The sequence below is a fragment of the Physella acuta genome, unplaced genomic scaffold (genome assembly GCF_028476545.2).
Source record: "Physella acuta isolate Inbredline_101_S28 unplaced genomic scaffold, ASM2847654v3 ptg000917l, whole genome shotgun sequence".
NCBI classification, from domain to species: Eukaryota; Metazoa; Mollusca; class Gastropoda; family Physidae; genus Physella; species Physella acuta.
The window spans coordinates 297,467-311,713 of NW_026732434.1; the positions used below are offsets into that span (position 1 = coordinate 297,467).

At 40.0% G+C, this 14,247-nt stretch overlaps 1 protein-coding gene across 1 annotated transcript in view; it reads left to right on the forward strand.

Moving 5' to 3' along the window:
* LOC131953345 (cyclic nucleotide-binding domain-containing protein 2) overlaps positions 1–14,247 on the forward strand; it is a 29,707-nt gene that overhangs the window by 10,162 nt on the left and 5,298 nt on the right. Inside the window, exons 6-11 of the mRNA XM_059316496.1 lie at positions 709–783; positions 2,149–2,237; positions 3,090–3,163; positions 9,923–9,999; positions 10,559–10,710; positions 13,522–13,599. Of these exons, the coding sequence (XP_059172479.1) occupies positions 709–783; positions 2,149–2,237; positions 3,090–3,163; positions 9,923–9,999; positions 10,559–10,710; positions 13,522–13,599 (545 nt within the window). The remainder of the gene's footprint in view (positions 1–708; positions 784–2,148; positions 2,238–3,089; positions 3,164–9,922; positions 10,000–10,558; positions 10,711–13,521; positions 13,600–14,247) is intronic.

Consider the following 14,247-nt stretch of genomic DNA (forward strand, 5'->3'; position numbering starts at 1 on the left):
GTTGGTTTAACCTTTCCACCCTGCCCTTTATCATAGTGTTTATTATTTCCAGAGATCTCACCACACCACATGTAGTGTCGTTACCACACACTTCGGCATCATAAACCACACACATTTTCACATGATCTTTCTACCATCACAAGATCTGTCTTCATATGATCTTTTTGTGTTCTTAAGATATTTCTGTCTTCACAAGATCTTTCTATTTTAACATGATCTTTCTACCTTCACAAGAACCGTCTTCATAGGATCTTTCTGTTTTCAAAAAAATCTTTCTTGATAAGATATTTCTGTCTTCATAAGATATTTCTATCTTTACAAGATCTTTCTGTTTTCACAAGATCATTCTATCTTCACAAGATCTTTCTATTTTAACATGATCTTTCTACCTTCAAAAAGCTGCCTTCATAGGATCTTTCTGTTTTCAAAAAAATCTTTCTTGATGATATCTTTTTCTTTTCATAAGATCTTTCTATCTCTACAAGATCTTTCTGTCTTAAAAAAAATCTTTCTTGATGAGATCTTTCTATCTCCACAAGATCTGTCTGTTTTTAAAAAAAATCTTTCTTTTTGAGATCTTTCTGTCTTCATAAGATCTTTCTATCTCCACAAGATCTTTCTGTCTTCACTCGATCTTTCAAGCCTTAGATGTCTTAACTATCCTGTCCCCATTCTCTAACTGCTGGCATTTGACCTACTCACCCCCAGATCTCCCTGAGTAGTGAAGTTAGAGGCATCCTAGGGCTACATCCAACAGACAGGACCCCGGAACGAATACAGACGGTGAGTACTTAGAATAATAAATTTAGTGAGGTTAGGGTTGGGGCTACATCCGACAGACAGGACCCCGGAACAAATACAGACGGTGAGTACTTAGAATAATAAATTTAGTGAGGTTAGAGGCATCCTAGGGCTACATCCAACAGACAGGACCCCGGAACGAATACAGACGGTGAGTACTTAGAATAATAAATTTAGTGAGGTTAGGGTTGGGGCTACATCCGACAGACAGGACCCCGGAACAAATCCAGACGGTGAGTACTTAGAATAATAAATTTAGTGAGGTTAGGGTTGGGGCTACATCCGAAAGACAGGACCCCGGAACAAATACAGACGGTGAGTACTTAGAATAATAATTTTTTTAAAAAATCACTGACAGGAAACTAAGATGTCCAAAATGCAGAAGGGGTGTCTGTTGGTATGTTCGTGGCGTTAACTGCCGGGTCACTGTGTTTAATAAGTTGGACGAGTTATCCATTGCGTAACATTGATTGGTCAACAGGCTATTCAATGTACGTACACTTCAACATATTAATGAAAAGCGTGGTTAGCGATCTTCCCAGTCGCTTTTGTTTTCCTAACGTGAGTTAGGTACCCGTCAGGGATGGGTGGATTCGAACTAGACTATCGCAGTCTAGCACTTTACCGCTAGGCCACGCCGTCCCCTTATTATTTTGTGTTAAATGTCAGGTAGTCTTGCAAGCTACACTTGGTATCCGCTCCTTTAACTAGCTGTACAGCAAGTTGAGTGACCGACGTAGACGTAGAAACATTTGAAAATTCTCCAGGTCAAAATCTGGCTCTGAGTAGGATTCGAACCCAGTAGACCTACTAAAAGGCTAGTTGTTACATATGTTATCACACAACTATATATCAAATGTTGTATCTGATTTTACGCATGTTTTAGATCCAATACCATTAAACATGTTCTGTTTTTAATTCTGTTTTATAATATCTCATCCAATTTGTTATTTGCACATTTGTAATTTCGACATCGAAAACGCAAATGCACTTAATCTTTATGATTAATGACTACAATATTTTAAGAAATGATGATCCCCCCCACCCTCACACACATATAAACAGTTGCTTTTTTTTAAAAATAAAATAATTTTAAAAAGTTCCTATTCCTCATTAGACCTAGCGATCCATTGGGGAAATGAAGTTGAGTTCATTCGTTGATGACCTAAACATCAGAGTTTCTTCTAGGCATCTCTTCGAAGAAAGTCTACCGCCCCCCCCCCCCCCCTGAACGAAATGGGATTTATATAGAAAATATATACATTTAACAGTGTTCTTATAAATAGTTTCTGACGATAAAATAATTGTGTAGCTGTGCCACTGATTTTTGTATCCACTGATTAACAGGCAATGTTCGGGCTACAGAGCATTCCATCGTTCGCAGAATACCCACTACACATGCAGGAAAAACTGGCCAAAGTTGCCTGGTTGGACATGTATGTATGATCTGACTTTATCTACAACCATTTTATATGACTATGGCCATAAGCAATTTATATAACTTTAGCTAATACCATTTTATATGACTATGGCCATTAGGGATATTTATATGACTTTAGCCATAAGTAGTGTATATGAGTTTAGCCAGTACCTGTTTATATGACTTTAGCAAGCACCAATTTATATGACTTTAGCCAGTGGCGTAGCGACCCTTCCCGGCGCCCGAGGACAAACTTTCAATTTTCGATTTGCACCCCCCCCCCAAACTTTCGATTTGCACCCCCCCCCCCTCTACCCTCGTCGGGATTTGTCAAATTTGCTCTTAAAAGACTTTTTAACAATCGAATTAATCACTTCATTAAATGTAATTATCATTTTTCTCTACATATTTAGCTTTTTTTTTTGCCTTGGTGTCACCCCCTTAAATGGTGTCACCCGATGCGGTCCGCACCCCCCCCCTCTCGCTACGCCACTGAATTTAGCATCTCAGTTTATATGACTTTAACCAGTTCAACTGGTTCTCTTTTCAAGAATTATATACTATTATTATACTTTTTTTCAGCATTTAACATGTATTATATAAAATTATGGGAGGGTGGGGTAGAACGGTAGAGTGCCCATCTTCTAACCTGAAAGTCTTGAGTTCAATCCCCGGCTTGATACCTTAAGTTGCAGAGTAAAGGCGGCTGAAAATAAAACTGGGCGCAGTTTCTCTTCACAAGCCGAGGTCACAGTAACAGGTGAACTCTACTTCGCTTGCCCCACGGACCGTCTTGTCGAAAAGATAACTTAACACATTAATTTAAAACTTCAGACTGTTCTAAATAAACTGACCTTTGACCTCACAGAGTCACGCCAAACCGTACCATCATACGACAGGGTCATTTCGCTGAGAACTTTTACTTCATCGTCACTGGTCAAGGTAGGACATCATGTGACCACTTTTTATGTTACTTCCTTGTGTGTCCTGTCATAGCTACGTTTCATTGAGTGTATATATTTTTTCACCCTCGGGGATTGTCTCGGAGAGGCTATAGAAAGCTATTTTATCTGCCAATATCTTCATTAAAGTTATGGTTAACCGACTTCTACTTTAGCACAGCCAAATAGTGGCGTGTTTTCAACATGTATAAGAGGCGTGTTATAAATATTTTGGGGCGTGCTATAAATATGTGTGGGTGTTTCAACGTGTAGGGGCGTGTTTTAAATATGTAGAGGCGTGTTTTACACTAGTAGGGCATGTTTTAAACATCTAGGGACGTATTTTAAACATAAATTGGGGCGTGTTTAAAAAAAAAGTAGGGGCAGTTTTTTAAAATGTAGGGGCGTTTTTTAAACATATAGGTCGTGTTGCAAACAAGAAGAGGCAGTTTTTAAACACGTATGGGCGTATTTTAAATTTGTATATTCGTTTGTAAAACGCGTGTTTTACTCATTTAGGGGCGAGTTTTAAACATTTAGAGGCGTGTATAGAGGCGTGTTTTAAATGATATCTCACTCCCCTTCCTCCCCTCCACAAAACAGAACCGTTAATGGACCCTTGTAATGTAGTCGGAAACTGGTGTTTTAATTAGGCGACTTAGAAACATGATAATTGATCCCTTATTGAAATTCGATACCGTTTATAATAAAATACTTAAAAAAAAACTTTTTAAAAAACCACGTTTTTCTTGTGGACTAAAAAGTAGAAAATAACTATTTACATACATTTGATGACAAAAAACGTGGGTACGTTCACCATCAAATTTCCCGACCCATCTGCCCGACCCACGTTTTTTGTCATCAAATGTATGTAAATAGTTATTTTCTACTTTTTAGTCCACAAGAAAAACGTGGTTTTTTAAAAAGTTTTTTTTTAAGTATTTTATTTTCTCCTTTTTAGTCCGTTGCTACACATGAAAAACGTGGTTTTTAAAAAGTTTTTTATATAGTTTATTTTCTACTTTATCTAATCACTTGATTAAGTATGACTTGACTAAGTGTTTTTAAATACACGGACTAAAAAAATCTTGAGCGACCGATACGCTTTAAACAGAGAAAGGGTGTAATTTACGTTGCTGGCGTGGAGATCTACTCACGAATCACGTGATCAAATCTCCCATAAACAAACAAATAAACGCGAAGCTGAGTTAAGGAAAAACGTGTTTATGTGTATTTTAGCATGCCCAGCGTACCAACCGTGTCACCGTTAACAATGTGTTACCGTGTCCGTTCTCCTTTTTAGTCCGTTGCTACACATAAAAAACGTGTTTTTTTTTTAAAGTTTTTTTTAAGTATTTTATTTTCTCCTTTTTAGTCCGTTGCTACACATGAAAAACGTGGTTTTTAAAAAAGTGTTTATAAATACACGGACTAAAAATCTTGAGCGACCAAGATTCGAACCTGGGTTGTCGCGGCCACAACGCGAAGTACTAACCACTATACGATCACGGCCAGCGCGCTCACATCGATTCGGGCCGAAGTAACTGTGTCAATAGGACTGCAGTCTTGTCGGTATCTTTAGAAATCATGTCCTCAATTTTATGGTCCTTGGGGCGTAATTAAATTAAGCTAATTACGGTCACTAATTGCTAGTTTTATGATTGCATCTGAAATTGTTAGGCGAAAGTAGCATGTATGCCAAATTTCAGGTCTCTAGAGCAATCAGAAGTGGGCTAATTTTCGATGTCAATTTTAACAACAAACATCCAAACAAACAAACGCGAAGCTGAGTTAAGAAAAACGTTTTAAAAACAAAATAAATCGGGAGACTCAAAAATCAATAGCCCTTGTCGGCAGTCGTGATAGCATTACCATTTATCCGCCGTCGCATACAAGGTTTTGTAATCAACGTACGCGCTATTGTTTAATAAAAAATTAAATTAAAACATGGAAGTAAATTAATATGTAGTCCTAGTTAATTGAAAACTCAAATTTGAACTAATACCGGGTTATTTTTTTTTAGGAATTCTAAAAATATTGGTTTAGGGTTAGAAATCTTGGTCATAGATTGCGAAATATATTTTCCGAACAAACAGAAGTGTAACAGCAACTAGCAGTAAAAAGAAATAAGCACATGAAAACAAATCATCAACAACAAATGCATGTAACGGAAATTAATCGAATCGATCGAAGTCACAATCAATCGCCCACGCCCATTTCTTTAAACCGTAATCGAAGGCCGGATAACTCTCGAAAACAAAGTCAGCGGCAATTTAAAATACACGCGTTTTCAAATTTGGTTTAGTTGGAAGTGAATCTTTCTCACTGGTTTTGCAGCGGGTAATGGAGTTTTCACGTCTAGATCGATTTATCCCGCGATTTCTATTTATAGATGACTAAAGGATATATTTTTGTTTGCAAGGTCGTCAGGTAATGACGTCACGTGATTTTTGCAAGTTTTTGCAAGTTCGGCCTTCACCTTCCGCCACATCAAAATCAAAAGTTGTCATGGAAAGTCGGCCCTGTGTCTTTAAATACGACGCCACAATCCCACTCCCCCTCCCCTTCCCCGCAAACACACACACACACACACGAGCGCATAAAATTTTGTAAAAACAACGAGTTGTATGTTTGTTTGTTTATACAGCCTAAAGTTTCGTTGTTTCTTTAAATCAAAAAGAAAACCATATGCTACTATTATGTTTCAAATATTTGTTTACGTTTCGATGGTAGTAGATTTTAAGCGATTTATATGATTAAAATAAAAACGTTTTGTAGAATAGGAAAAATCATGAGTATTTGATTTGTGACCATGAACTCTCCTGAAAATAGACACTGTGATATCAGGTATAGTTTTAGGGTCAGAAAATAGTGGTACGGTTATGGTTGGGCTTGGGAGTGTGCGACACCGGGTAATATGTCCGGTAGCCTGACAGTGTGCGACACCGGGTAATATGTCCGGTAGCCTGTCACTGAGAGACACCGGGTAATATGTTCGGCAGCCTGTCCTTGTGCTACACCGAGCAATACGTCCGGTAGCCTGTCTTCATGCGACACCGGGCAATATGTCCGGTAGTCTGTCATTGAGAGACACCGGCAGGGGCGTAGCGAGGGGGGGGGGGGCGGGGGGTGCGGACCGCACCGGGTGACACCATTTAGGGGGGTGACACCAAGGCAAAAAATGGGGGGGGGGGTGGTGCAAATCGAAAGTTTGAGGGTGGGGTGCAAATCGAAAATTTGAAAGTTTGTCCCTGGGAAGGGTCTCTATGCCTCTGGGGGGGGGGGGGGGGGGTGACACCATTAAGTGCCGCACCGGGTGACACCCGACCTCGCTACGCCACTGGACACCGGGCAATATGTCCGGTAGTCTGACAGTGGGAGACACCGGGCAATATGTCCGTAGCCTGTCTTCATGCGACACCGGACAATATCTCCGGTAGACTGCCATAGTCTGACACCGGCCACATGTTAATCCATCTTCGTCAGGGAGAAAGGAAAGTCGTGTCGCAGACGTCTATCAAGGGACGTCATGAATAGCAAATACTTGACAGACACCGGTCCGGGGAGGTTGTTTTAATATAATTTCCACTGATTACAATATTTCTGGCTAATGAACAATTGATGAAAAGTTAGTTCTCAGTATTAGTCCTAAACATGTACACGTACTTCCTTAGTCTTCTTTGTTTCTTATGGAACATAGGGCCTTCACGTACACGTATATATACATGCGTATATGTATTGTATAGATAGTTTTTTTGGGGTGGGGGGGGGGGGGGGGGGTCGGTCATTGAATCCGATTATAGACGCACCATTCTCATACTTTTGCTAAACTTTGTCCATTGAGTATTAGTCTTTTTGTTCGTGTCCAATGCCTTGTCGTACCAGTGTTTTTTTTCCATCATTTGTCTTAATCATGTTGACATTTTCCCCCTTCTAAAACTCCGCATTGGTCGACCAGCTCAATCAAAACAAATAGAATCAAAATTTTTAAAAAAATCAACAGGTTTATGAAAACAATTAGGCAATATAGAGATTTTAATAAAAGCATGTCTTTCGTGAGTTCTCTAAACAATGGCCAACCACAATTGCTGATGGAAACAAAAAATATATAAAGCTCAGAAAACACTTAAAATATAAAAGAATATCGAAATAAAATCCAATCAATAACAAATAAAGAATCGATTATCTTAAAATAAAAACAAGTAATTAAAAAAAGTCTAGTGACAATTTTAGCGCAATTTCCTTGTGTTATCTAAAAATAGCTCTGTCGTAGCGTAAATCAAGAGCAGGGTTAGTAAAACCATTGGTTAGTTATTAAAACGTTTTTTATTAAAAAAAAATTCAGTATTCTACATGTTTTATTTACAATAGAGTAACATGACTAAAAACCATTGCGCGCCCAGCTACCGAACGTGACGTCGCAGCCATTGAACGTGATGGCGCAGCTATTGAACGTGATGACGCGTATGGTGTGGTTGCATAAAATGCCTACTAATTCGGTCCAAATTTTAATTAATTCAAAAAACTTTTGTGACCAAACGAAAGGATATTTTTGAAAACTTTTTTCGGCAATATTGTTCTAAATTATGGCAGGAATCGATTGGTATATGTTTCAAGTCGCTAGGTGGTCTGGTTGCCGAGATATGGGCCAAAAACTGCATTTTTTCGAGGTTTTTTGGCTTTTCCGGAAAATCCATGAAAGAAACCCGGAATTTTTATGGCCTATGTTCATCCTCGTAACTTGCTTAACATAATTGCTTTGAAACTAGTCCTCGATATTGCTTCGTTGAGGAGGAGATACGACTTAAAGCTGCGGACACACATCCATCCATCCATTCATCCATCCATCCATTCCCAGAAAAGACGAGTTAATAAACGCAATGGAGGCGAGCGAGTTGACGAGATTCCTTCCATAATGTTGTTGTCATGGAATAAAAACGTGCTTTTTAGATTTAGACCGTAAAAAAAAAATAAAAAATAAAAACTTAAGCCTAGAATTAATTTAGAAATTTTATATTCTTACAATAAATGCTATAAAAGTTGCAAATCCAGAGAACTTGAAAATAATTTGTTGAGTTTAAGGCTACATTTCTATTTATTTTCATCAAGCCTATGTTATAACCGGATGTTTCACTTTCGTAAGACAAATATTGATTGGCTGTACAGTAACTTAGTAATCGATAACTATTTGTTTACAAAACTTTGCAGATCAAGTTTTTAAATTACAATGCAAATTTAAAACCCCATGACCTAGTTTTCTATTTTTAGCTTACAATGTGTACAATAAAATCTATGGCAGCCTATCCAATAGCAGGATGCCATGTTTATGTCGCCAAAATAGACACTGTGATATCAGGTATAGTTTTAGGGTCAGAAAATAGTGGTACGGTTATGGTTGGGCTTGGGAGTGTGCGACACCGGGTAATATGTCCGGTAGCCTGACAGTGTGCGACACCGGGTAATATGTCCGGTAGCCTGTCACTGAGAGACACCGGGTAATATTGTTTTTGCTTTTTTTTAAATTTTTATTTAGTTACCGAAAATATTATAAACATCAAATACATCCAATCTTTAGTAAAGTCCGAAAAAAACCAGACAGGCAGGATTTTATAACCATATTAATTGTAAATACGCTGTGCATGATTTTTTAATGAATTTATACACCTCTCAAATACCTTTGAGACTTTTCTCGCTGGTGTCTATTCTCCAGAATAGAAATTGCGCTAAAAAAAATTCCAATAAAAGTCTGTGTTTGTCATGTAAAACTAGAAGGCTCGATATTTTTCATCAATATTTGATGTTGTCAAACCACGGCAGGTTTGGGGTTTCTATTGTAATACGTCATCGTTCATTGTTGTAGCATGTGACATGTTCATCCTGGTGATTGCTTGTTTTAATAGAAATGGCACACAGTCATTAATTTGTTTAAAATAAAATCCTATTGAACACACGATATACTGGACCGGCGAGGGAGGTTGGTGAGAAGAAAATATAAATATCGCATGAATTGTGTGTGTGTGGAGTGGGGTGGGGGGGGGGAGATGTGGTAGAGGGCTGGTATAGTTGAATATAATGGTGGTTGGAGGTTAGTCCGGATACCGTTTTTATTTTAAAAAGTAAATAGTGGTTAGAATAGGGCTTGTAAGTCTACGGTCTCGAAATCTACTCGCTGGCAAGTACGAGAACGAGAAGTTGTGACCTACTTACAAGCCCTATTACGGTTAAAGGAATTATATCATTGGAAGGAATTGTTGTAGATAGGGATGTTAACTTTGAAAGGAAAGATGCATGGGAAAAATCATCATCATAATTTCCCGTTCGTACCCAAGATACATGGGGTAGATGAAGTAGAGTTCATCTGCTTCAGAGACCTTGGCATGTGAAGGAATAGCGTGGTCATCACTATGCCCAGTCGCCTTTATTTCCCAAACGTGAGTTAGGTACCCCATTTGAGCTGGGTGGACTCAGGGGCGTTCCACTGATTTGAGCCCGCATTCGAACTCGAGACTCTTGTGTTAGCAGTCTAGCTCTATACCATAGGTTGAGAAAGATAGTATTGTTTATTAGAAGGTTTGATAAAAGGCATGATGGAGATAATGAACATTTTGATAACCGTGAACGGTCTTTTTTAGGAGTCGGGATAGAGCAAGTCTGTGACATATTCTTATGTTGAAAATGGTGGGAAGGTTGAAAGGCGAGAGTTTATGCAGTGGCGTCGCTAGGTAATTTTGTTGTTCTAGACCTTTCTGTTGTTCTACAGCGCTGGTGACCATCCATAGACCAGGGGACACCTCGGCTCAGACGGCGGCCATGATGAGAAAAGGCACGAGCTTTGGTGTAAGTAATGTGTGGGTTCTATGTGTGGGGGGACATTGTCATCCATGACTACTAACTCTCCAGTGATCCCCCACCTACTTGACCACTTGTACCCCACTACCACCCTTGTTTACAGTGATTCCCACCGAATTGACTACCTGTACCCCACTACCAACCTTGTCAACTAACTCTCCAGTGATCTCCACACAAACTACCTGTACCCCACTACCACCCTTGTCTACTAACTCTACAGTGATCCCCACACAACTACCTCTACCCCACTACCACCCTAGTCAACTAACCCTCCAGTGATCCCACACACCCTCCAGTGATCCCCCCACTTCAACCACCTGTACCCCACTACCACCCTAGTCAACTAACCCTCCAGTGATCCCACACACCCTCCAGTGATCCCCCCACTTCAACCACCTGTACCCCACTACCACCCTTATCTACTAACCCTCCAGTGATCCCACACACCCTCCAGTGATCCCACACACCCTCCAGTGATCCCACACACCCTCCAGTGATCCCCACCTACTTGCCCACTTGTACCCCACTATGACCCTTATCTCACCAGGAGCTGGCCCTACTGCACCACTCCCGGAGAACCGCCACCGTCACGAGTCACGATACCGTCACACTGTTGTCCGTGGGTCGGGAAGATTTCTTCGATATTTTCATGTCCAGGCAGGGGATCGGTGAGACCCCAGAACACATCAGGTTCATCAGGTACATCGTGATGTTTCTCGTGTGGGTGGTTTCATGTGTAGTTAGTGACATTGTATAATGTGATAAAGTTGACATTGTGTACTGTGATAAATAGTGACATTGTGTAATGTGATAAAATTGACAAAGTGTAATGTGGTAATTGTCTAATGCTGGTGATTTGATGTGTGAATAGTGACATTGTGTTATGTGTTAAAATTGACATTGTGTAATGTGGTAAACGTCTAATGCTGGTGGTTTGATATGTAAATATTGGCACTGTGTAATGTGAATCTAACTACTGATGTTGGTGAATGTTCGTAATGTGGTTATTTGTCAATAATTTGTCATTAAGTATGATTTTTAAATGTTGGTGATTTTTTTCATGTAAGTCTTTATGTTTATTATGTTCATAATTTGGGATGGCGTGGCCTAGCGGTAGAGTGCTAGACTGCTAACCCGAACCCGGGTTCAAGTCAGTAGAGCGTCACTAAATACACCCAACTCTGATGGGTACCTAACCCACGTTAGGGAGAGTAAAGGCGGCTAGGCATTGTGCGGATCTCATTATCCCTTCATATGCCGAGGTCACAGAAACAAGTGAACTCTACTTCACTTGCCCAATGGACCGTCAGGTTCGAAAAGGGAACTTTGCTTTGTTTATAAAAATATGGATTTTAGTGATTTTGATAATTTATCATGTCAAACTTCGTGATTGTTAAATTAATGATTTTATACGAGTCACAATGATGCGCGCAACTATGTAATTATTTCAGAAACAAAAATTAACTGGGTAAACGTCTATAAATGACATGCTAGGTACACTTAAAAGCTGATTGACTCAATGACTACTTTCAATCACAATTCAAATAGCCAGAAATCAACATCAGCGTTCAAGTTAGAAATCGCATAATCTACGGCTTGACTTTGAACTTTGAGAGTTTAAATCGTTTAGAGTCAGCCTCTGTTCAACTATAAAGTTTCTAAAAATAGTCCATACAATTTATAAAAATGGCGCAACACCAACAACACACAAAAATACCGGATGTGACGTCAGCTATGATTGCCTGTCATTACCGCTAACAGCAGGCAGACACAACGAAATGTGATCGGCTTCGGTGATAAAAGGGAAACCACTTTTGCCTGAAAGCATTGGGGGCTATTATTACAGCAGAGAAAGTAGTCCAACTGGCATTGAAAGGCAAGCCAGAGGCGTAGCGAGGGGGGGGGGGGGCGGGGGGGGGGCATATGTCCCCGGGCGCCGACCTGAAGGGGGGGGGGGGCAAATTGAAAGTTTGAGGGGGGGGGGGTGCAAATGAAAAGTTCGAGGGGGTGGGGGTGCAAATCGAAAGTTTGAGGGGGTGGGGTGCAAATGAAAAGTTCGAGGGGGTGCAAATCGAAAGTTTGAGAGGGGGTGCAAATGAAAAGCACGAAGGGGGGTGCAAATCGAAAGTTTGTCCCCGGGTGCCGGGAAGGGTCGCTACGCCTCTGAGTCAAGCTACGAAATGCCATACGTTGGCTACTAGATTTAAAGATTTAAAAATACTGCCAAGCAATTAGATATAGAAGCCATTTTTTAAAAAAGTATAAAAGTAGTAGCCCAAAAAAAAGGCAAATATTCCCAGAAAATGTACATGGGTATTCAGAAATAACGACAATACTTTCGATTAGAGGTGGCTTTTCCTACCAGCATCGATGTTATAGTTCTGACAGCGTATTCTAGTTTTATTATTCGAAGATATAGAAGCCCTAAGAGGACAATATGTAAACGAAACATAATCTCTGACAGTGGCGTAGCGAGGTCGGGTGTTACCCGGTGCGGCACTTAATGGTGTCACCCCCCCAGAGGCGTAGCGACCCTTCCCGGGGAGAAACTTTCAATTTTCGATTTGCACCCCTCCCCCTCAAACTTTCGATTTGCACCCTCCCCCCTCAAATTTTTCTCTATATTTTGCCTTGGTGTCACCCCCCCTAAATGGTGTCACCTGGTGCGGTCCGCACCCCCAACACCCCCCCCCCCCCCGCCCCCCCCCCCCTCGCTACGCCTCTGATCTCTGATGTTGATGTTGTACGCTAAAACAATAGGTAGAGGTGCTGCACTACACATACACCAATCGCTCTTTATGCATTATTTTAGTCTGTACTTTACTTGACCCCGGCGTCAACATCAACAACAACACACACAAAATAAACCCAACAATTTACGTAATAAACGCGTGTAAAGTAATCATGTAATTATAACCGCGTTATGAAATAAGATCAAATTTAATTCAAGCACAATTTGTTTTGGAAAATAATTCCTAGCTGCCAAAAAGCAAGATGGATTGCTCTATAAATGAAAAGCCTTTTTTTTCTCATTAGGTTTAATGAGTGGTCGTTTGAAAGGAGCCGTTTAGTTCAATTTTACCCGAACAAAATGTAATCGATAAGCTTGAACCGCGATAGACCATAGCGGCTAAGTGCGTGACCAGATTTTTATCGCGAGGCTGGTCAAATTCTCTGTTTGGCTGGGTTGGTGGGATATTGCTAAATTTGGCTTGTTGTACGACGCTGTAATGAATTGGGGTAATTGCTATATAGTTAGTAGCAGCGAAAGTACTAAGGTTTATTTAAGCATATATATTTGTTGGTTTAAATATCAAGAAAAAACAAAGGGAGAAAAGAGTCATGGTTGATAAAAAAAGAAGGATGAGCTAGGATGTTCAATTTTGTTTTAAACCTTGTTATATCGTCGACGCCCCCCCCCCCCCCCGCTTTATACTACTAAATGGTACAAACGCAACTGTTTAAAAATGAATAGATAAAAAGAGTTAAAGCTATATTTTCTTCACATAGCCAACTGGAGTTTATGAAAGATTGGCCTTTGGAGCGGTTGTTAGAAAGACCTGACCAATGTCTCTTGCATTTTTTCAAGTAAGTTGCTATTTATTTGTATTTATAGTAAAGAATTTCAACATTATAAAGTGGAGTATTCGTTCAGAGGTGTAGGTACCTATCTAGGCCCTGTGAAAACGGTCTAATCAGAGGTGTGTGACATCTGTACCCCTGTGAAAACGGTCTAATCAGAGGTGTGTGACATTTGTACCACTGTTAAACGGTCTAATCAGAGGTGTGGTTACATATCTAGGCCCCGTGGAAACGGTCCAATTTTACTTTTTCCCAATACAAATGATCTTCATAACAAGTATAAACCACCTCTCCCTACCCAAGTAAAGAGACAAAAGCCCAATGTTTTTTGTAAACAAAAACAAACGATGGTGAATCGCGATATTTAAAGCAATCAATCGATACCCACAGTTTGGTTTTTGTCATCGATAGCGTGTCTACCTGATCATGTGACTAGGCAATATCCGGGGCGGAGCGCAGCATGTCAGCCCCTTTTCCTTCCTCATACTCATACCCTTTCGGTGTCTGCTGAAGCATTCTAATACAAGTTTTTTACAAGTTGATTTCTGGAAAAAAAAAATCCTGGCTCTACATGGAACATTCAACAAACAGTAGACACTCTACTGGAACCAAGTGCTTGCTCGTGTAGTTACATAAGGCATGTCTTGAAAACAA